The sequence below is a fragment of the Phaethon aethereus genome, assembly GCF_964289735.1.
Source record: "Phaethon aethereus genome assembly, chromosome: 3".
In the NCBI taxonomy this organism is placed as follows: Eukaryota; Metazoa; Chordata; class Aves; order Phaethontiformes; family Phaethontidae; genus Phaethon; species Phaethon aethereus.
The window spans coordinates 26899211-26924085 of record NC_138576.1 but is presented as its reverse complement, the minus strand read 5'-3'; the positions used below and the strand labels follow the sequence as shown (position 1 = coordinate 26924085).

The window sequence follows — 24875 nt, the reverse complement described above, 5'->3', positions numbered from 1 at the left end:
ATCATACTTCATTGAATCTGCAGATAGAGATGGATGTTAGCTCATGGGGAAAGCGATTTATCATATGACTCGGTTTATCTGTCATTATTCCAGCAAAAATCAGTAGCAAATTTGGAAATCTACATTTATTTTCCCCAGACCAACCACACAGAGGTGTAAGTCACAAATTCTATTATTTCCAATGTTCGATCAATAAGGCTTTATTTACACTTTTTTACTATAAAGTCAGGAAAAAGTCTGGTGCAATGTGCAAGAAAAGACTGCACATTTCACTGTTTGGAGACTAACATCTGCTTATGGTTTAATGCTAACCCACAGGCAGCCAATTAAAGTCCCATATATCCATGTTTTTACATAAAGTTTCCTTCCAGATTCTGTCAGAAGCATACTAGCAGTCAGGCCACCTAAAAACAGCAAAGATGGCAAAGTCTTCTTGAGGCTTAGTTTGGAATGAACACTTTTCCCAGGGAACTTATTTCTTCTTTTAGAATCCTTTGCATCATAAAACTCTATTAGTAACCTACAAGCAGACAAAAGGAGATGGTCAAAGTTATACATTAGCGTCAAGAAATTTTAAGGAACTTACTGTCATCCAATAACTGCTTCTAATCACACATTATTTGATAAATGATTTCACAATATGTAGCAGCTCATCTGTAACAAGTTCAAACAATCAGTACGCCTTAAGAATATGATGCATTCAAAGTAACGTTGCACGTCACAGTACTCAACCTGAACCCTTGTAAGCAATAAAAGCAGATTTTCCTTAGGGACCTATTTTAACACTGAATATAAAAGTTGAAAAGAATCCTTTTCATTCAACATTTAGCAGATAAACCCAGATGACTGGGCAATACTGTAAGACAAAAGAGCACACAGCTAATCCTTGAACACCAAAGAAAAGGGAGTAAGTATCTTCATAAAATAAACTAATAAATAACAAGGACTCACAAGACACTAAATATTTTGGCAGCCAAATGTACAAGAGTAAAATGCTACACCACTGGTTTAGTAGTAACTTTTTGCATCCTATTTTTGTAAACCGGTAATAAATGGATTTGAAAATTCTGGGGTTTTAAGTATCTCTAAATTCACCTGACAGACTGCTTTGATCCCAGGAAAGATGTTCCAGTCAACAGGAGTCTACAATGAGACACAGATGATCAGGGTTCAGTTCTGCTGGTCTTCACCAGAAGACTACTTAAGGGACACTGGCCAGCCTTTTATTTTATGTATCAGTTCCTTGTCTATGAAATGAAATTCAGACTTTCTTTCTCTCAAAAGTGAAGAAAAGAAAAATTATGTAGTGATGCTAAACTTCTTAAGACACTGTAGTAACAGTGCCATGTTTACAGATAGTCATGTTAACTTTTACATGGATTCAAAGATCACAAGACAAATTAATCCACTTTTTCCTTCCACAGAGTGTGAGACTGGCAGAACTATTTTAAAGCAGAACATACCTGAAGAACCAGGAAAATTTCTATCTCACACACTGTATTCAAGGATTTAGAAAGTAAACAGATTCAGCTCCCTTAAGCTGGACTTCAGACATGGCAAATTAAACCATCATCTCTCAAAAAATACTTAAATTCCACATTTAGGCACAAGGTCCCCCAGAATCTGTTGCACAGGCTCACGCGTGACCTTATCTAGAGGTTGCTGGAGAGAGCCAGGCACTTTAGTTCTGCCACAATTCAAAGATGGGCAGATGAAACTTCTACTTCACCTAATTTCCCCAGTGAAGGTAGGGATCTCGGGCTTACTTGTGTTTTGAGCCAGCCGCTGTCTGATGGAAGATGCGTAAACAATTTTGTCAGAAGAGTTTAGATCAAGACCTGCCCCTCCCTAACTCTAGCCTAACACTGATTACGAGGCCAGAATCAAACTGCTTTTTGCTTGCTTGCCTAACGTGGGCATCTTGCATTCCTAGCTGCACATGACTCAGCTATGAGAAGGTAAATGGAGAGTATTCAGATGAATATGAGTCTCGCCTGGAACATGGACTCACAGCTCCTCAGCCTAAGGAAGGTCTAAAACCCAGGAATCCCAACCTCCTGAGCAAAAGGTTTAACCCCAAGATTATTACACAAAATATGCACAGGATTACCAACACCACCTCTCTTCAGAGAGCCCTACAGCTTGCACTACTGGTAACACAGAAATCACGGGTATATCTGTTAATATAAAAGAAGACAGAGAGCTTCTTGAAACAGAAAGTTCTGCATATTGCTACTCACTTATCCTTTATTTCAAAACGTTCATGAAGCCACCTTCTCATATACATCTGCTCTTCTGGAATGTCCTTCAGTTCAATTCGGTCAATGAAAATATGAACTCTTGGGCATTCCTTGCAAAGAAACTCTAAAAAGAGAGCAAAACAACAGGACTGAGTTACAAAAGCACTGTAGAACATTTATTTGTCTAAAATACACTGAAAAACTGACCTCGTAGCTGTAAGTGCCTTGGAAGCCTAACTTCAGTTCTCAAAAGCCTCCCCTCTTTATGTTCGGATCCTGAGCACTTCACTGAACTTGGAAGTCATCTGGCCTACATACTTTTGAAATGGTTGCCCATTATCATGTGCAGCATGGAACAACTGTCCTGAAATGCACCCTGCTAACTGTAAAATGCTATGCTTGAAAATGTTACACTTCTACCTCAGCAGCAATCTACTCATTCTGTAGTGTGGGATGCAATAACTTTGATGTTGTAAAGTTATCTAGCCTGCAATTTTGATTAAAGTTAGCAATCCTTTTTGCTTGTCCTTTTTGAAATCTAAATTTTGTTTGCTCTTGGATGACAAAATTGGAATTACAGTGATTTCCCAAGTATCTCCAGGAGGAAGTGGGCTTCAGTTTAAGTAATAACCTATAATTAAAAAGTGTAATAGGGCAAAAGATTCAGAACAAAATGCTGTTTTCCATTTTGCATCCCTTCATTTTTCTTCTGTCTTACAAAGCTCGAGAAATATTTCAGTCCCCCTCCCCCATTTCCTCAATTTGTCCCTAGAAAAATTTAGCAAGCAAGCGTTAATTACAAACAAAACTCCATTACTCAAATAGCCTTGTGGGATTTCTTACAAGTGGTAAAAATACTGCACATAGCATGAAAAACCCACCAGCATTTGTGTATTAGTAAGCATTTGCATTTATCAATAGCAATGGCTATTGCAGTAAACACAGTGTCCCTGTACAGAGACACATAGTCCTGAGAAATCTGGACAATCTTCGTATTTTGAAAAGGGACCCGAAGTGCCTTCCTACAATACAGACAGGCAACAAATGTAACACAGATTGGGTGGTCCCTTTAGGTTGTTGACATTTTTTGGAGGGCAGTGCAGATGTACAGAAGACTTTGACCCATAACTGTTAGGGGTATCTTGTGGAATGACTGCGCAAAATAATTGTTACTGCATGTAGTATTTATTATTATTGTGTGCCAAAGCAGATATCCCCCTATTTGTTTTTGTTCTTTACAAGATTATTGATTTTTAAGGACTTTGCTGTAAAAGCAACCCTTATCATATACTCTAGTATATTGATAATTGCCTTAAAGAATTTTAAAAGCCTGTTCATGCAAATGTGTTTGTGTGCTTGTAGAGGGGGAGGGAAGCAGAAGAGATAAAGAGATCAGTAAAGTCTTACAGCATTTTGATGCAGAAATTAGTAAGGTGCCGTGTCCAGTTTTGTCTAGTCCTCAGGCAAAGAGAACTCTTCACTGAACCGTACCTTAGCAGAAAGGCATCAACATGGCCCATGCACCACCAACTGAAGAAATGGCTGAGGGGTCTAACCAGAAACATGTCCACCTCGTAGCCATGGAGTAGCAAACACAACTGTCACTAAAAAGTTCCTGGTAAAACCATCTCCTAGCTAGAAACCATCTCCTAGATGGCAGGCAAGTTAAGTACTTGGAGTCCAGAATGACGGTATGTATAGACATTGTCTTCAGGTTCACGTGCAATGCTTTTACTAACCACAAAGAAATCAGTGTTCATGTATATGAACGCAGGTTTTTCCTCTTGCTTTTAGAGGTCTGGTTCTCTGAGGATACTATCCAGGCCACTGTACGAAGGTCATTCACTATATAAGCATGTAAAAGTGTACTATTAATATTTTAAAATTACAAACGTATTATCCATGTCTTAAATGCTTATGCTTGCTGATGTACAAATCCTCTTTTTGAGTGGCATTACCTATTAAGTGGAACATTCTAAAAATATGCAAACTGTATCTAGAAAACAAATGCCCGGAAGCCAGATGACATGGTCTTTTTTGTGCTAGACTCCTATAAAAAGCCTCTGCGCTACGCATATTCAGCTAGGGCTGAAGATCTAGCTTTAAAATATAGTTTAAACATTCTGTGCATTGTATAGTGTATGTTTCTTTTGCTTCATAGCACATAGGTTGTTCTGTATAGGAACAAACAACTATTTCCTGACGTTATTTTAATCTCAGTTATAAATTATTAAGGAAAATTATAAACCAAGCAAGATTCTAAGTTAGACGAGATAGCATTATTAATAGCTATATGGTATTTTTAAAACTGATGTTATGCTGCTTAAAAAATATGGATATTTGGTCATTTAAAGAGCAATAATAAGCTGTAGTTAACAAAACAGGAATAACACATAAGTATTTGAAAAGAAACACCTTCCCCCACCAAAGCTGAAATATAGCAACTCTACAAATCTGCTTAGAAAGCAAAAAAACCTCCACAAATATCTAAGCCTTGCTGCTGGTTTTCTATCTCAGGCCCAAGTTCCAATGCAAGTTGAGTCTTAGTAATTCCCACACTGGTCTTCTTCAACCAGTCAAAATCGAGTACCCATATGTGAAGATCCCAAAACTTTGTCCTAATTTCCCGTCTTTGTAAATCCCAATGCTCTTCCCTACAGTCTTACTCTCCCTTGCAGTCTGAGACTTAGTACAGGCTCACCGAAGTTAGCTGTAGGTGCTCCCTTAAGAGAGGATCGTGATTCCCACATTGCAATGCATGCAATCAAGCTAGTCAGGGTATCTGACTAGTCTTTAGTTATCCAATTCATGTCAGGGTTTAATGCAATTAATCCTTTTTTTTTTTTTTTTTTAGATGCACAATGCCACATAGGAACAATATATTGAGAGGTGGTTTTTGAGAAGAAACAGCTGGATTTTATTACCACAACCTCTAAAGGTTTGTGGTGGTCCCATGACCCTTAATTTCACATTAGCTTAACTCCCGAAAGACTTATGTAATTAAGCTAAGAAACAAAATCTTATTGAAGCAATTTATTATGTGCAAATTACATCCAACTTCAGGGACACTAGCCCTTCAGGCTGACATCTGACAGGCTTTTCAGATCTCTAAACTTGCCAGAATTTGTTATAATTAACAGCAGGAACAAGCAAGCCTGAACTTTCCTTCAAAAGACAAAATGTAAGTGCAAATCATGCATTATAATCAAACATTATACTGGGGACAGCTTTAGTCAATCAATAACCGAGTATAGCTTGGGTTAAATGAACGCTAACAACTTGTGTGGGAGCCAAGTGGTCTGCCTTTTGTGTGGGAGATAATTTACTAATAAAACTTTCTATCTGGCTAAATAACAGATGCAAGTGCAGAATGTTTATAATGCTTCCAGTCACCAACCACAGCGGAAGGAAGGAATTGAAACTAATAAGGTGGACTGAGCAGGTTTGGTCTTCAACTGTGACATCGTGGCCCTCCGTCTGTGGGACAGGATTCACACTAACACAGGACTGAAGAACTCGGTGCAGAATTAGGATTAATGAATGGGGTGCAACAGCCTCCAGGAAAGGAATCGGATCCACAGAGTTTTTAATTGCAAACGAATGTTTTGGGAGGTTGTTTTGCTCACTGGGGCTTCCACAAAATTCTACCAGTTTTCAACTCCTCACCTGCAAAAGCCAGTTAATTCTGTTTTGATTTCTCAGCATTACTAGGGTAAGTGAGGGAAGGAGAGAAGCTCCAAAGCATAAACATAATTGTAACTGAGAAGGGACATACAAATGGCTTCAGACCACCTTCCCCTTAATGCTACCAGAGAAGTTCATTCCACCACTCCAAATTATTTTCCTTGCCCCTTAAGAAAGTTGTGACAGTGGTGTAACACTTAAACAGATACTCCAGTTTTCAATTACTAGTGAAGTCTATTTTTACATGCTCTTTAAATATGCCAGCAATAAAGTAGCTCAGATTTCAACCTCATACATCAGCTCTTTTACTGCAACATAATTATTGCCAAAGTCCTTCAAAATTAAGCAAGGACAAACTGCAGCCTGACATAGTCAAGTCTGCTTAAAGAGCCCCCAATTCTCTCCTAACATATCTCAGTAATGTTTGTGGTAAATTGAAAGTGGTATCACAGGAAACGTAAATCTGAGTAACATATATTCATTCTAAGTAAATAGTATTTCAAACATGTATTCAGTAATAGAACATTGCGTGTTGTACCGTGTACAGTTTCACAGGCAAAACCACAATAGCAAAGACATTCCTCTCTGAACTGTAGACACTTTCTCCACTTTTTAAATTTTCATTAGCCTGGACTTAAGTGTTCAGCTACCAAAGCAGTTCGTAAACTATCTCCTCCTTAAAGAAAGAAATCCCATCCCTCTACTTTCATTTGCTTTGTACACCAAATTAGCAATCAATTGGCAAAACAAACATGAATTGAAGTGCTGCATTGTTTCTCAGCTTCACGCTTTCCATCACCTCAAGTTAAGCTGACAGGAAACTATTTCATGGCTTGTTCTGACAAAATAAAGCAGTGGTACAGCAAAACGGCACTAGACAGGAAAGCAAACATCCAGGGTACAGCGAAGGTTGTTTAGATGGGTTAATCTGGGGAGCAGTGGAGGAGCGGGCAGCACCAGTACCTGTTGGTACTACTGATGTAGGGAAGCATGGAGTGGATGTTCTGCAGGCTAGATTGAAGCTTGCAGCCAGGAGACAAGCCTGGAATGTGAGGAATAGCAATCTCCAAAATACTGCCAATCCTTTGTGCAAAGCCCAAGATGCACACAGAGATCAGAGCCTGCATGCATCTACAAGGGACACGGTGTAAGTAGTAAGCACATTGGGAGCTGGGGACCTTTTGAGACAAGAGAAATGGGATGCACCTGAATCATTATTAAGGTGCTGGCAATGAAGACTGAAAAAGTCTTAGACAGCGTTTCAACTAGGAGTTGCAGAAAGTGAAAGGTCAGGAAAAGCAACCTGTTCAGATGGATGTAACGTGAAGTGGATGTGGCTAAAATTCAATGTGAGGGCAAAATTCAGAAGTGCCTCTATACCAACACATGAAGCCTAAACATGAAGACGGAAGAACAAGAATTCTTGCCACCAAGAGATTACCCTTGGAAGGCAGGTACCTCTGTGACCCCAAAGGAGTGTACAACGTAGCTGCTCCAGGTTTATAGGAATGACAGAATAGGACGCATGGGTGAGGGAATGGCAGTGTGCATGGTGGATTACATCAAGCATAAAAATAGCATAAAAATAGTACAAGGAGACAGAAGCACAATGAAATCCTTGTGGATGGAAATCCCAGACTCTAATAAAACATATATTAGATAGATATATTAAATGACTTCCTAGTGAGTTTGATAATAGCAATCAGAAACTGTAAAGCAAGACTGAGAGCTGCCATTTCAGGACCGGTAGCAGAAGCATGAGATTCCAGCTACCTTTATCAAACTGCATCAATACTTCCATCAGGATGAGGTGTAAAGGGGAAAAAAAAAAAAAAGAGAGGAAAAATAAAGATTGTTTCCTAGAAAAACTAGTTGCAAAACCCAGAAGAAAAGATGCCATTCCTGATGTGGTCTGGAGTGGTGCACCATGTTAGTGAGAAGTGTTCTGCAACCACAATACAATTAATTTCAGGATTGTAGAGAAAGAGTCTACAACACACAAACACACAATTGAAGGAACTCTGTAATGGGGAGGGAGGCAAAGTGTCAAAACACCCTGCAAGAAACAGTCCAAAAGGAGGCAGCCTAGAGGCAGCTGTTAAAAAACTAGGCTAACTACCAAAACCCAGAAAAACTTGTATTAGAAACCCACAGAAAACACACATAACACTGCAAAAGAAAAAGTCTGGGTGGGTCTGAAACCCACCTGTGTGGGTTTCCTGTTAAGGAAAGTTGAGGAGGCTACCACTATATTCCTACCTTCTCTTTGAGGAATGGAAAGTTTGTCCAAATAAGGAAAAGCCACAAGAATGCTCATGCCAACTGTAAACATAAAATTAAGAGGGCTAAAAAGGAACTTGAAAAATGCCAAGGATGCTCTAACAATTTTAACTTTTGTTTTTTTAATATAGCAAAAGCAGTAAACCAGCTAAGACATTGGTGGGGCTGCTGGATGTCATAGGTGTGAAGGGCAGCACTCATGGTATAAGTATAAGCCCATGCAAGAGAAGCTCAAGTATTTGTTTGCATTATTTTTTCTTGCTAAAAATGTTTGATTCCTACACCCATTGCATTCTTTCTACCAAATCGCTCAAAGGAACTAGATCAATAAGTAAACAGGCAGAAAGTATTAGACTAAATAAACAAGTCAGATGTCAGGAAGTCACCAAAACCAGACAGCATTAATCCAAAAGCTCTCAAATGTGGAATTTAAAAACAAAGATGTGTAACCTATCATCACAAACAGCCATTGTGCCAGAAAAATGGAGAGCTTCCCCTCTACAAACGAGGGGTTTACAGATTGTGCTGGGAAATACAAACCAGAGTCTTAATCCCTGTGTAAGATAGCAGGGTCTAGAAGATGATTGCTAAGCACAAAGATAGTCACAGCCTGTTGGCAAAGAGTTGGCATGGATTCTGTAAAGGGAAATCCCGTCTCACCAATTTGCTGGATTTCTACAACAGTGTCAAGGAGCAGGCGGATAAAGGGGATTCACTTGACATGATATATTTGAATTTTCATAAAGCCTCTGACAGGGTTCCACACTGAAGGCTATTAAAGAAAATAAGCTGCCATGGGATTAGAGGAAATGATGTTTTATGGAATGAAAGCTGCTTAAAAGAGAGGAAGCAAACGGAGGGACTTAATGGTCACTTTTCAGGATGGAAAAGACCCACCAGCTGGGGTCCTCCAGCGATTGACATTAGGACTGGTTTTATTCTGTGTCATGACAGATGAGCTGAAGAAGGCAGCAAACAGTGAGCTCCCCAGTTTATCACATCTTTTTCAGAAGATCCTAAGCTCGTTTGGGTAGTCAAATGTTGGCTGACTCCAAAAGGACCTCAAAACTGAGCAAACAGGGTGAAAATGTGGCAGCTGAGCTTCGGCATAAACAAACATGGGAAAAAAAACTAAAACCCTGATTACATGATGCTTAACTTGGAACTGGTGGTTACAATTTGGGATTCAGTGACCCTTGTCTGAAATCATCTTCTCAGTTTGTGCAGCAGCAGCCCCACACGTCCCCAAACACTGAGCAGCATCAGCAAGGACACTGAGAACAGGGCAAAGAGAGTCACTCTGCAGATATATGAAAAGACTGCAAGTCCACATTTTAAATACTGGTCTCTGTACTTCAAGGAAGATGTAGTTAGTAGAGTCAGAGAAGGCTACAGAAAGGGACAACTAAAATGTTTAAGAAGAAAAAGCACCTGCAATTGAACTATGCAATTAAAAAAAAGGCAAGAAAAAGATACAAGGACTGGACCAGTTCAAAACAATTGTCTCTCTAGCAAATAAACAGGATCCATTAGGAACTATGCCAGTACTGCTAGTATTCATGTTTTTGCCTTTCCTTCAGCTAGTCTGTTTTGATAAACAGGGAACAGTACCACAAAGAGAGTAGAAGAAAAAAAGGACTCTGATGCACAAAAAAAGCAAAAATAAACACAAGCTCTCAAAGCAGCAACATGTTTCTGGCCAAACCTGACAGTGTGAAGAAATTAAAGTTGTTTTTGTTATCCTCAGGGTTTAGATACACTTTTGCATAAAGGTCAGGAATTCCTCGAGCTGTTGTACATAAATGCTGCCTGGGGAGCTGAATGCTTCCTCTCACATGTGCGTGAGGCCCAGGGTGCAGGGTAATTTTATGAATCTCCAGTGTAAATACTTTCAAAATCCTCTTTGTGTCGCAGAGGCTTTCTGATGACCGTGTGCTTTCTGATCACACATTCCCAAAGGAAAGCTATGGATACCTACCTTCAGTAGGAGCTGCTTGAGAGTAACTGAGATACACAAGGTCCAAGTTTACGATCAGAGGAACACACACTTTGGGCTCGAAAGGATGCTGAAGAGAGTTTTACCCCCATTGAGGGGGTGCTACTAACACACAGATGCAGTGCCCACAGGCATTTGTCACTTGGGAAAAGGAAAAATCATTTACACTTGCCTTATTCTTACACACGCCTTAGGCATGCAAGTTTGGTTGTTGGTGGAGACAAGAAACTGGGCTACAGGGACTCCAAATACAGTCATCTTTCTTTACCTATCTCAAAACAAGGACATAAACAGAGTTGCTACGCATGCTCATATGACTTTCATTTTCTCTGATTTTTGGAGTCCTATGAAGAACTATAGCAAGGCCTATACATTCCCATAAGCTGATTCCGCTCTTCAGTGAAATGTTATTTTTGAGCAGAAGTACAATGTTTAATTGTTACAGTATGAAAATATTTTGTGTTTACCCAGACCATCCTTATCTACAGAATATTGATGCACAGGTGCAAATCTGTGTTCAAAGTGCTTTTTCAAATAAGTCATCCACAAATGAACAGATAGGAAATTACAGGGTTTCTAAAACAAGAGATCTAGTCTTACGGAGCACAAGTGAAAATGCATTCAGTTCAAAACTGAATGATAGTTTACTTACTTTGTGGTACTTGATGAAATCATGTTGTTAAAAAAGTTGTTTTTCAATACTTTACGCAAAATAAAAACAGGGTTTTCCTTTAAATCATTCCTTTTCCTGTATGACAGAATATCACTAGAACTAGGTTGCCAACTAGTGTTGCTATCAAGATCCCTCCAAATATTTCAACGGAAATTTTACGTTTTGAAATATGAAAGGTAGTTACTTAAATTTTGCTTGAACAGATGCAGAATGACAAGTTCTTGATGTGAGATTTACTACGCATCTTAAAAAGCCATCCCATACTTCGTGCAAATTTCACTAGTGCTGATGTCTGGACTCAGTTCTAACTACATCCTTTCTTCGGTTACGCTAAAATAACTGCCATTTACTTTCAGTATTCCTTCATACAGGAAGAACATGACAGCTAGCAGAGATCTGAACATTTCATTACTATAAGTCTTACTTTGTACTGGTTTACATTCCTGTTACTGTTTATCAGTTTATTAATTTAGTTTTTTAATTCTTTCAACATATCTATAACCATGTGCTTGTTAACATTCTTTGGGCCTTTAAAGACAATGGGTATGATCAAATTTGGGCCACAGCCCAAAGACTGGTTTCTGTTGCACCAGTTTCTTTTCTATTGCCCTGTACTTCACTGTCTAACTGGGTCCTAACAAAAGTGCAAGCACTTGGAAACGAGCAATTTCCCCTAGGGAAGTTAGGCCAGTCTGACCTCCTCAAATTATACCGATCAAAGTGATGTACAGATTTTCAGCTATGCACACATACACATGCTTTCAAAGTGTTTGTTCTGGGATTGATATACAGTAGAGTCAATAATTCTCAGGAATTCCTCTGACTTCTTTAAGACAGTCTACATGTACTTGCTATTTTTATTCAGTGTTTATCATTGTCACATGCTGCTATTTCACACACTCTTTCATCTACAATGGCCAGATAAATACCATCTGGTTATGTTAAAGCCTTCAGGCAGAATAATAAAGATGTACACATGTCCATAATGCTCTTTCAGGTGCAAGAATGACAACAGTTCCCACGTCCCATGAGACCTGCCCCTTAACACCAGGCAAAGCTGGATGTGAACACTTAGGACGTTAATTCAGAAGGGGGAAACTAGGTTCTCATTCTTTCTTCCCCAGCTTATTTCTACTTTTTACTTCATGACAATGTAGTAAAACAATATCAGTAAATCCAGCACAAGAGTTTCTCCCCCTCCTTTTCCCTTCTAAATAGTTCTTCCAGAATTCAGTACCTGAGATGGACTTCATCTATGCCGCAGTGCCCATATGATTATTTGCATCTTATTCTAATGACCACAAATAAATACTGTCTAGCAGCATGGTCCTCCCTAAGCAGGACCATCATTAATGATCTGCACAAACCATCTTCAGTAGTGAGAGGGGAAAAATCTGTGGGAAATCACTGTTCTTTGGAAAGGCTGCCATGTGCAGGGCAAGCTTCCACTGGAAACGTACCAAGTTCCAAACTTGTTGGAATGAAAAGGAATGAATAACGAATAAATGGCAGGAAAAAAAATGCATCCCTTGGTCACAACTGGATGTGAAGCAATAGCAGAAAGCAACGTCCCTGTCTAAAGCTAATCTAATCTTGGTCCCTGTCTAAGAATAATCAAATCTGATGTCTTCTAAAACAAACAACTTGCAGCTGGAAAATGCCAACAAAAGATTAAAACCACATAAATAGTGACAAAACGTTCAACACATTTGAAAAGATATACTATAATAATTTGCCTACTCTAAAAAGGTACCATGTTACCAGGTGTGCCTGGCATTCACTGTTCTTTTCAAAACACTAATGCAGAATCGATGGTGAATATCTATTTTCCAGTTGATAGTATACTACGTTTTGTTTTAATCCTGCTGAGCAAGTCAACATTATATTTAAGCTTGCTGGTCTGAAAAAAAACCCCCACCCAATTTTGCTAAGAAAGGCTATTTCCACTAAGAGTTCCATATTACAAAATTGAAAATGCAACTCATTTTTTCTTCAGAATTTGTTTCCCATTTATTAACACAATTTCTCAAGTAAAGTGTGGTAGTACTACTTGCAGTCACTAAAATGTTCCTTTTAACCTGCTCTGTCTACTAGTGGAGACAGCAGCCAAGAGCTGACCATATCCCCGGATAAGTATGGGTTTTTCCAGAAGTGGCACAGGCTCTTCTGATGAATTGAGATTTATAGAACTGAAAGTAAAATGCAGTTCAAGAAACACATTATATCTGTGTGGAATTCAGATTTCATTCACATGGGAAATGTCATACTATGGGAAATACAGTCCTCAAGTAAAGTTGTGTTTATCAGAAGTTTGTTTTCCATGCAATAAATTTTAATCAGAGTTGCTAGATTGAAGAAGACATGTCAACCTTATCTTTTAAAAATTACCAGGATTGCACTGCCGTTTTATTCCGATGAGAATGAAGAACAAAATTCTCATTCAGCACTGACACAAATATAAAATGTTCATAAGAAAGGCACACATAAAAAAATTTTACAACTCATTTTAGTACTATTAAAAAACCAATAATGTTAAAAAATCTCAAATGCCTAGCAAAGCCTAAATCAATTCTTGTTCTATTATATTCCTGAACAGACCAGTTGCTGGACTTCTGCATAACAAATGGTGAAATGATCTTGACCTCTTAGAACGGAAATTGTTTTTCTTCCACTTTGTGTCTGGAGGGCCTAAAAGAATGACAACTATGTTCCACACTGTAATTTATAAAGTGTCTTTAATCTACATAATTTATATTATATGGAATACATGCGACTGCCACAATAGCGTGGAATGCCCTGGATGGATATTTCCTTTATCTACTCCGTAATGGGTAACAACTGGTTGTCTGCACTTCATTCTGTGTTACTGTCTGTATTTTTACCCAAGGCTGAGACAGTAGTTACCCTGGGCCTAACAGTAATGATACGCCTGGACTGCCTGCTGTGGGTTTCCAAAAGGCTGGACGTGGAGAAGCCACCACCCCAAACCATCTGATTACCACTTGACACCAGACACAAGAAACAGCCAACAGGGATATTCAGTTGGTTGGTTCCCGTTCTATAATTGTATCATGCTTTATGCAAACTGGAAGGTTCAATAGGTGAAGAGGTCTTATATGGAATTTGAACATTTGCCATTTTATCATTAGGTAATGACATTTTAATAGTTTAATTAACCATCAGGCAGTGAGAAGTCCAGCATAAGAATGGTTGAAACTGCCTAATAATTAAGTCACGAAACAAGATATGCTGCAGGGAAGGGGGAACAATCCTATTTGTTTTGAAGGGGGTCTTGAAAAGGGTTGGGTAACAGGACAAGAGGGAGGCTGCCCAGCCTTCAAAGGAGTCTGTAAAAGGGTCATAAGGTATTAAACAAAAATTAAAAACTTTAAATAATAAAATCTGTAAAATCAAGTTCAAAAGAAAACTATAAATAAAAAATGTTAAATACTAAAAAACATTCTTGATATTTAGCCATAAAAAAATGCCTGTTGGGAACAAAACGTACATAAAATAAAACCATCCTAAGACAGGACAACAGTACAACACAAGTGTTAATACACAGTGTTAACAGTTTTGTTGCTCACCTATCCAGAAGAATTTTAAATAGGGTGAAAATGTAAAAACAGACAATTCCAGAACTTCTAAGCAACTAGCACCTTGAAGGAGTTCATGTGAACTTTACATCAACTCAAGGAGTTACACCTGCTAATGAAGTGACATGGAAACAGCCACATCACTATTTTTAGCAGCAGAAGGAACAAATCCCAGTGACACTAGGCCAGCCAAGGAGTGGGGAGTTAGAGAAGTTCCCTGCAGGTTCCTCAGCCAACACTGATCCCTTGCCCAAAGGTCTGAACAGCTGTGTGGAACTACTGTGGCTCTTTTTTCCCCATTATTATCAGTAGTGCAGTAGATTCAAAAGTACCACTTTGAGCCAACTAGCAACAGACAGTTGTGCACAGATATGGCTGAGTAACGCATCAACTACAGCCGGAAAGAAAGATGACATCTGGCCCTCCAGTGATGGTGCAGTTAAATGAATCACTAAAAAAAAAAAAAAAAAAAAAAAAAAAAAAAAAAAAAAAAATCAATCCAGCCAAGCACAATCTAAAAACAGCAAACCCTGAAGCTCTCTGTCCCAGAGTTTTCCCCAACAGAAACCCCAGAACTTATTTTTTGGTTAGATTACTTGAGGAACATACACCTAATTTACTCCCTTCTCTTAAGGTGCTGTAGATGGTTTAAAATACTACAGCAAGGTAAGACCACTTGCATAAAATGCTGTTAAATGCTTGTAAGTTTACTGGGTATGTGTAACAATTTGAAGAATTGCCAGTAAAATACTATTACTACACATTTTCACTTTAAAACACATGCATTTTAGCAATTAGATCATATGTATACATACATAGCACAGCAGAGGGAAAGAGAGAATTTAGGGTGATGCCAAATCCCAGTGCTAGAAGAACACAAAGGTATATGGCATCTGCTGCCTATGGCCCCAAGTTCATTTTCACTCCAAAGAGGACTTGTATGCAGAATTTCACTACAGCAATATTCTCTGCGTGGAATAAGGAAGGGAAGGAGAGGGCAGGAATGTCACAGATAACTATTGTAAAGCCTAGTCACCGGTGAATGATGCCCTATCAAGGTGCGGTAAGATGGCTGAAGCACTGTGGAGATTATCTTCAGAGCATTACAAAGCACCTGGAGTTGGTTCTGTATATTAACAAGCATATGGCTGTAGCACATCTAATATACATCAACTCACCTGTCATAGATGGTGCCAGTTTTCTTTGCCCCTTGTGGTCCACAGTACCTTCATAAGCTACGGTCACATCATACACTGCATCCAGATAGTCTTTCATAGTGTCAATAGCTACGTGAGTTGCCTTCACACGTGGCGTTAGCACATGCTTTAATATAGCAAGACCTAGAGGGGGAAAAAACATAATTACAGTGTTTGAAAGTAAACTGGACTACATTCACAAAAGGAACATCATGCCAAGGAACTTCAGCACCCCCACTCAAAATCACAAAAGGCTTATTTTTAAATCTCAATTCTCAGTTGAGAGAGTGTGTGCACCCTGCATTTATTCTACTGAGCACACGTAGAAGATGAAACAGAAATATTTCTGTTAATAAAAAAAGGTATTAATGACAAAAAGGCTGCTCAACAGAAGTGTTCTTTTTACAGCTTCTGCTCTAGACGCAGTGATGGTTTTAATGTGGCTCATAAGCCATGAAACAGCACTTCTCCCTACCGTTTGTTTGTCCAACTGCTGTAAAAAAATGAGCAAATTAATTGAGACATACTAAATGCACAGGACATTGCCTCCTGAAATTCTGTATCCGAAACAGATTTGGTAGGTGAGGCATAAGCACAGGTAATTTTAAGCATGCCTAATGCTCATCCAGCATTTTACTTCCCAAAGGACAAGCCAATTTTGTCGACATACTGAATCCTAATACTGCCCCATAGTAACAAAACAGTGGTTGTCTTAAACTACACATGCTTAAACAGGATGCTACATTTCTCCAAAGCTATGATGCTATCAGAAATTTCAGTATGTTTTGTGACCTCCTACTTTAGATTCTAGCTTTCCTGCTTTCGTTTCCTTCTTCCTAATGGCAGATTCTGGGATATTAGATATGGTTACTCTGAGGGTGCTCACAGACTCAAGATCACTTCAGCCAACTGCAATGACTTGCTGCTATAAAAAATGGGAAATTCCACTTGATGCTTGCAGCTGTTTCCCTTATTGCTCTTCTCTGTGTGCCTATTCCTGCTGCTAACTTTGTATTGCTCTGGTTCCCCCCTTTCCCACCAGCTAATTTAACTCATAATCCCATCAGAAAACTAAGCAGGGAGGTGGTAAAAGGCACTGAGAGCTGACAGCAAGGAGGAAACCTCTGTTTCCCTGCCAACAACCTATGAGACTGACTTAGCTACTAACAAGACCAGAGTCACAGCTGTTACCTTTAGCCACCCAGGCCAAGACACAGAGACCAGTATGTCAAGGACATAAGAACATCAAGTTTAACAGCACTCTGCATGTCTTAACAACAGTATCTCATATCCATGTTTGCTTCAGCTGACCACTTCCACCTACAGCATACTCTAGAACATACAAGTACACTGGGCTGGAAAGTGTAAACTTTTATTGTATTTCCAGAATTTTAATATAAAATTACTTTCAAAATGAAAACAAATAAAAGAAACACACCCTCAACCTTTTCATGATCTGAACATGGCTCTTCCACACTTATTTGAAAGTGCTTCTAGGAAAAAACAAAACATATTATGCAAAGATGCACTATAAGATGTGTATCTTTCACAAAGAGAAGTATCAGAATAAAATTGCAATTATTCCTTTCTACCCTGGTTTTTCATTGGCTTACTCTCAGTCCATTTTTAAAGAACTTTCCAGTAGTGTTACTGGTTCCTGATAGATGAAGCAGAATTTTTTCCAAGCCAAATTATTGTGGTATTGCTTTAGATATGTTTCCACTTGCAAAATCAGTTCAAAACATAGTATATTGTCCTGATTTTGCACTGAACTTCTCTCCTTTTCTGGACAAAGCATACTTTGATCTAAAATTATGAAATATCTACTGAACACTGTGAGATAATGCTAGTTTCTAAACTGCTCTACCATCCTTACAGTAGAAAATTTCCGTATAAATTAACTCGATTTCTTAACACTTGCTAAGAATCTCCTTGTTTGAACATGGAGATAAAAGGTTATTTACTAGCACTCATTCTGAAGTCATTGTTCTAAGCTTTACTGGCAATAGCGATAACTGTCTATGCAAAATGTTATATGGATCATGTAAATATTTTGAAGCATAATATGGTGGTAATGTTTTCTTAGCTTGTGAACTGGTACATCAAACAGCTTATTATGTTATGTTTCCAAATGTTTACTCTGTAAATGAAGCACTGAATATTCTAGTGTTGTGTCAGTAATGATATTAGTGTGGACATACCACTCAACCCAACTCTTGTTGAGACAAATTCCCAAACACATTCTAAAAACATTGTCATTCCTTTCCTGCCCCACTCACCTTCCCCTTATGCAAACTATTACTATGGGGAAGAAAAAGGGAAAACAGACTTAAATGAGAACTGAATCCTCTAGACAAATTAATTTAGGTATCTAAGACAATATTGACTATTTGGTGATGAATATTTTGAATCCATGGCTAGTTTTGGTGATGAAGATGGTCAGGACAATACGGGAAGTGCAATTGTAGAATAAGCCCTTCTTACTCCATGTGCTACCAGTGAACTCTAGCAGCTTTAAGTAAAAAATGAGTATGCATCTAATTAAAATCAATAAAGTCCATAATCCATTATTCAGAATCACTCCAGTGCATGACAAACATGCAGCAACAACAGTTCAGAATATCCTTTTAAAGACTCTGTTTTATAAAAACACTAACCACACATTCTTGCAATTACTTGATGATCTTTGCTAAAATCAACATAACAGAATTTAAACCCAAGTAGTTACAGTATAGTTACCTTGGCAAACTGCCTGCATCCAATTCACAAAACACACTCTGCTTAAACTGTTTTTAATGTTGTGCAATACTAAGTTAAGACTCTCTGTCAAAGTATCTGAGGTCATGAGATTTTATTTTAAATGCCAAAGAAAATGAACTAGATGTCTAATAATGTAATACTCTACCTTAAAATGCTATAGGTTTGCTCTTCTATATTAGCTAACTTTTAAATGATCAACAGACATAATATGAAAATAATGTGAATATCTGAAGAAATAGGGTGAACAATGGTACTTCAAATATCATCCGTTTACTAGAGTATATTAAGATGCAGAATTACTTCAGAAAGTCTGCAAGAAAATGGAATGAAATAAAGTAAGGTTATAGTCTGGGAAGTACAAAGGCTCAAATCATTAGCATCTATAGAACCGAATTTTTCATCTAAACAGAATGAAAAACCCCAGACAAAATACCATTTATCTAACCTCTCAGCGTGAAGTTACATATATAATAGCTGAGTACAACTCTATGAAAAAGATGCCTCTTCCTCCTTGCTTCATCTGGGTCAAAAATTCAGAGCTGTTCAGCGCAGGCAGGCCATCTACATTTTCAGACTTGGACTCCATTAGTCATATTTGTACCCCTGACATACGCACATATCACATTTTAAAATGAAAACAATTTTTAAAAAGTGCTCTAAATTAGGAATACCCTATGTGTATGACATTACTACTACCACATTTCAACAACAAAAGTTATGTGCTCACTGAAAGTGGATGTCAAAATTAGCTTGAGGGTCCCTCTCCAAACTACGTTAGTTGACAGTAATGCAAAAACTGAAAGCAGGGTGAAAAACCAGAAAATTTATTTCAAAAAGGGTAAAAATTGATTTCAATAGCAACTAGATCTTTTTTCTCCTCTGTTTTCCTTTTTCATGTGTGTGTGTGCAGGAGTGATATTAGGCTGAAAGCTTTGCAGTTACCTGGGGTGTCCCAAGTAACTTACCCAGCACTGAGTTTCCACCAGCCTTCTGGAATGCCCCCAGTGATCGAAACCTTACTTATTGAAAACAGAGTCCAGAGTTACACTTAAAAAATGACATATGGTGGGAGAGCTCATCCATTTGTATGCTAGTATTCCATCGACTTACATAAATAGGACTCAGCTGGTGACAGCATTAAAAAAATCGCATGCTCTTGTAAAAAATGTTTTCTGTTACCATGAACTGAAGTACAAGAAAAGCAAGTAATCTCCTCAAGAAGAGTATGATCATCCAACAGCAAAACATGGGAGATACCACTCTTCAGTATGCTTTCTTCTGTGATGTTTATCTCCAGAAATACAAGGTATTTCTTGCTTTTCTCAACTTAATTTCCTAAGGATGACTTTCAATAACAGAAATCCTTTCTTCATCCTAATGGTATGTCTTTCAAATGCTACGCAAGGCATCATCGAAACTCTTTTTAAAAATTATATTCTCCTTTCCACATCTCATTGTGCACATTTACATCAAGCTTGCTTACATGAAAGTGTGTGGAGAAAAAAAAAAAATCACCAAAAGCTATTTTTTTTAGAGACAGTTCCAAATAACATTTCTGGATATTAAATACTTCAGATTGTATTTTAAAGCAATCTAGAACAAATGCCAAGGTCTAGAAGGGAAATATTTTCAATTAGCTCAGTTGAAATACCTCTTTTTTACATGACCTGTAAAAGCAATTTTGAGATAAGCATATCCTGCACACACAAACATCTTAGTAGAAAGCATGATGCTAGTCAAGATAAACTTAGCATTAAAAAACATTTACATTTGAAACTTTTCTGCATAAAGACAGGGGAGATAATAAATGAATACCTGAAATGTTTGCTTGATTAAATGACCTTTGTTAGAAATCAAACATTAATACAAAATTCCATACATGCCTTTCAACAGGGAAGATTGTTTTGTCTTCATTCAGCAACAGCAAGCCAAGTTAAATTTAACAAGCTTCTTATCCCCTTCTCTTTGACTTTTCAGTTAGTAACATTAGGATTACAAGGGCTTCGGATTAGTCCTATTTATTTTCAAATTTTTAGAATGCCATTTCTTAACATTTGGATAAAATTAATATTCTACTAAACCTAAGAAATTTGTGGTTGTTTGGAACATTATAGAGGTCTAACTGCTAGAAAATGATCAGAAATCTATACATATGTATTTTGGGAACATATAAATGGAACAAACTTTATACCAGAAACTGATACAAAAAATAATAATCATGTATTTTGTGGGTTTTATAGAAATTTTGTTCTGTAGTCCAGTACCATTAAAAAGACCCAGCCTGAGAAGATTTATAGTTTGAAATAAATACATAAAATAAAAATTACCACTTCTAACATTATGACAAGATTAGACTTAAATCCCTATGAAAATATGAGCGCCACCTACATATTATAATTCCCTGAACTCAGCAACTGAAGTCCATTAACTAGTGTGGAAGAACTGCTGCACTTTTAAGATGCCTAAAGTAATAGATTTGAGCCTAAAGTTATCACCAATATGTAATCCAACTGAATGACTGCATCAGATTTTGAAGACAGGAATCATGTTATCCAATAACTCCTTTACAATGGAAAACTAAAGCAAACTCAGTTAAACTAAGATTACTGACTACTTAAGTAGTGGAAGCTGGATGGCAAAAGCTTAGGGGACAAGGGGCAAAATACATACCATCACATTCTTCTATCTTCAAGAGAGGGAGGGAGTAGAGGGAGAAATATTTCATTTGACTATGAGAATCTTACAAGATGTCCCATTAGAAACACATTAGTCACCAACCATTCTGAAACCTGGAGAAAAAGAGAGCCCATCCTGGTAGCAATTGCTGGAATCACCTCATGCAGCCACCTGCTTCCCATCAGGAGAGGACAACAAGGAGCATCAGGTTCAAATCCAGCTATATGGCATGTATCCCCATCGGCTTGGAAGTGGGGTGTTTCATTTGCCTCTGACAGAAACGTGAAAACAGAGGGCTTCACCTGATATTCCGTCAACACTGCTTATGTTGTTGAATGTGGTTGCGAAACCTCAGCAAATATTGCAATTTTGGCCAAAGATAAATACATGATTAATTTTATCAACTCCACAGAATTTAACTTGTTCTATGAGTAACTCCTGCATTAATCCTATGATAAATTGAGCACAGGGAGGTGATTCGAGACAGCTAGCATGGCTTCAGCAAGGGCAAGTCCTGCCTGATCAACATCATGGCCTTCTATGATGGCGTGACCACATCAGAGGACAAAGGAAGAGCAATGGATGTCATCGATCTGGACTTCTCCAAGGCCTTTGACACTGTCCCCCACAACATACTTCTCTCTAAATTGAAGATATATGGATTGGATGGGTGGACTGTTGGGTGGATGAGAAATTGGCTGATGGTCACAGCCAGAGGGTAGTGGTCAACGGCTCAATGTCCAGATGGAAGTCAGTGACTAGTGGTGTCCCTCAGGGGTCTGTACTGGGACCAGTACTCTTTAATATCTTCATCAATGACATAGTAGGATCAAGTGCACCCTTGATTTGCAGTTGACATCAAGCTGAGTGGTGTGGTTGACACACCTGAGGGACAGGATACCATCCAGAGGGACCTGGACAAGCTTGAGGAATGGGCCTGTGTGAACCTCATGAGGTTCAACAAAGCCAAGTACAGGGTCCTGCACCTGGGTCAGTGCAACCCCTGCTATCAGTACAGGCTGGGGGATGAAGGGATTGAGAGCAGCGCTGCCAAGAAGGACTCATGGGTACTGGTGGATGAAAAGCTGGAGATGAGCGCTCGCAGCCCAGAAGGCCAACCATATCCTGGGCCGCATCCCAAGCAGTGTGGCCAGCAAGTCGAGGGCCACAAAAATGATCCGATGGATGGAACACCTCTCCTCTGAGGACAGGCTGAGAGAGTTGGGGTTGTTCAGCCTGCAGAAGAAAAGGCTCTGGGGAGACCTTATTGCGGCCTTCCAGAACTTAAAGGGGGCTTGTAAGAAAGACGGGGACAGACCTTTTAGCAGGGCCTGCAGTGACAGGACAAGGAGTAACAGTTTTAAAATAAAAGACAGTAGATGTAGAAATTTTTTACTTCGACGGTGGTAAAACACTGGCACAGGTTGCTCTGAGAGGTGATAGATGGCCCATCCCTGGAAACGTTCAAGGTCAGGTTGGACAGGGCTTTGAGCAACCTGATCTAGTTGAAGATGTTCCTGCTCCTTTGAAGGGGGACTGGACTAGATGACCTTAAAAGGTCCCTTCCAAAACAAAGATTCTATTATTTGGTTATTTCTCATAGAATCACAGAGAGGTGATTTGTGCTTCTGCTTTTAAACTTCAGGAAGTGCATTTTTTCTTCCCCAATGCAATCAAAGAAATGTATTTTGATTTTAAAATGGTGCCTGTCCTATCCTGGATAAAAATGTGATCTGACTGGAATTTTCTGACACTTGTAATATGTGTAGAATGAGTAAACTTCAGTTTCTGAGGGTACCAGCATTACCCTTAGGCAATAATGTTCTCTGTTTATCACCACAAAACCATTACTGGAAGTAAGCAACTTTCTTTATCTCACTGAATACAGTTAGGGTGGACAGAACTTACAGTAGAGTTCAAATTAATTAGGATAGAGTTTTGCTGTGTCGAATCCATCAGTGCTGAAGAATATTCTTGTGTCAGTCTCCAACAGGAAAACGAGGAATATTAATGCCCAATTTTTATCATTTTTACCTCTAGATGGTTTTGGCATTCTTTGGTTTTAACAAACAAAAGCCTGGCAGTACATTCAACTTGAACTTGGCAAGAGAGTTAATGACAAATTTGCATGACCAGTTTACGGGTTTCATTTTTTACTGTACAACATCCCTTCTTTCTTTCTAAAAATAGTAAGAAAGGATATGGCCCTACTCCTTCTCTAGAAGTTTCTCTGTGCTTTATAGCCTTCAGACTCAACTTATTCATAACCCTATCTACCCAGATCTATTGGATCTACCCTGTGTGTTTGATTTGCCTGTGTTTCAGAAAGAGGAAATACATCTGCTCTTGTTAGGGGTCAAGTTTTTGTGTAGAACCCGAGTCCTGTGGCAGAACAAACTGTAACATGGAGTATTATCAGTATTTTAAAAAGTTGCCTCTCTTTCAAGGGCAACCTAAATCACCTTTAAATTCTTTTGCTGTTTGATATCCTTCCATCCTATTCACAGACAAAGAAGATTTATTTATATATTCATATCAATGAGAAAAGACATAATAGTTGAAATCAGCAGTGTGAAAGTATGCCTTTCGATGCAAACCTAAAACTTTATTTTTTTATTTTATTTTTGTTGTACTGGTCCTAGGACCAATTGTAAAGAAGCAGTAACTGTGTCCAAAACTAATGTTTACTTAAAAAGAATGTCAAGATAGGAGATGCAGCTCATCAGCTGCTCACACTAAGACCAGGTATTAACTTCGACCCAATAATTCTGCTTAAACCAAATGAACCTTCTCAAAAAGAGAATCCAGCCCATGGAGAGTAAAAGTAAACACAAAACTCACACAACCTTTTCATAATTCCTCTCTGCAAAACTACTAAAACATATATACACATTTATGTCAAAAACAGTAGTTCAAACAGCATCATAAATGTAAGTTATGCTTGTGCTCTAGGAACTGCTTTTTTTATCTTTGGGTACACTACCTCTGGTCCTAACATCAATTTGAAGTTTACCTCTTAATTGAGCCACTTTTTCCAACATTAGAATTGCACTATTTTCTCAACATATAAATCATTCAAAAATGTAGGAAAATAATCACTATAAAGCTTACATTTCAAGGGAAAAACAAGCAAAAAAATTCCCCTGCATGTCTGAAAAGTCAATACTGAAGCACTGTGCTCTGTAAACTAAAATGATAAGACCAAATTATCAGATTTCATTATATCTCCACCAGGTATGAAGTACAGATTTTAAACTAGAAGTTACAGTATGTCCTCATTCCTCTGACTGGCAGTACTACTGGGTATTACCACCTTTCCTAAAACCGTAGGAAATAAGAAGCTCTGAAGATCCTTTAGACAAGCATGCAGTTGTGCATTTTTAGTTCAGCTCAGCGGTGTCACCTAACAGCCCTTGCACGCTTACAAGGAGCGTGGCCAGCACTCAATCTATACGCAACCACTGGAGAGGGGTTTGGTCATGGCTCCCACGCTGCAGCCCCAGCACATGGCCAGCAGCCAGGACCGTGGTGGCACTGGGGCTGCTGGGTGGAAGCTGCAAGCTGAGGAGAGCACAGCGGCATGGTGGGGGGACCCTGTGGAGTCATTGTCATCTCCTGCTGGTGGCCATGTGGAGTTCCCCATCCTGAGAGCTCCCCGATGTATGGTGCCTTGTACTGGTATATGCCTTGTGGCTCTTAACTGTCAGAATAGTTCAGTACGCGGCTTTCAGTGTCAGCCATCCCTGCTTCTCAGACTGCTTCTGTGATGGATGC

General features: G+C 38.7%; 1 protein-coding gene across 1 annotated transcript in view; it reads right to left on the bottom strand.

The window, feature by feature from the left end:
• Positions 1 to 294: 294 nt before the first annotated feature.
• Positions 295 to 24875, bottom strand: part of AGPAT5 (1-acylglycerol-3-phosphate O-acyltransferase 5) — a gene marked incomplete at its 3' end in the record, with an annotated part of 56525 nt that continues 31944 nt past the window's right edge. Inside the window, exons 6-8 of the mRNA XM_081997178.1 lie at positions 15648 to 15809; positions 2241 to 2364; positions 295 to 520 (exon numbers count right to left, since the gene is read on the bottom strand). Of these exons, the coding sequence (XP_081853304.1) occupies positions 295 to 520; positions 2241 to 2364; positions 15648 to 15809 (512 nt within the window). The remainder of the gene's footprint in view (positions 521 to 2240; positions 2365 to 15647; positions 15810 to 24875) is intronic.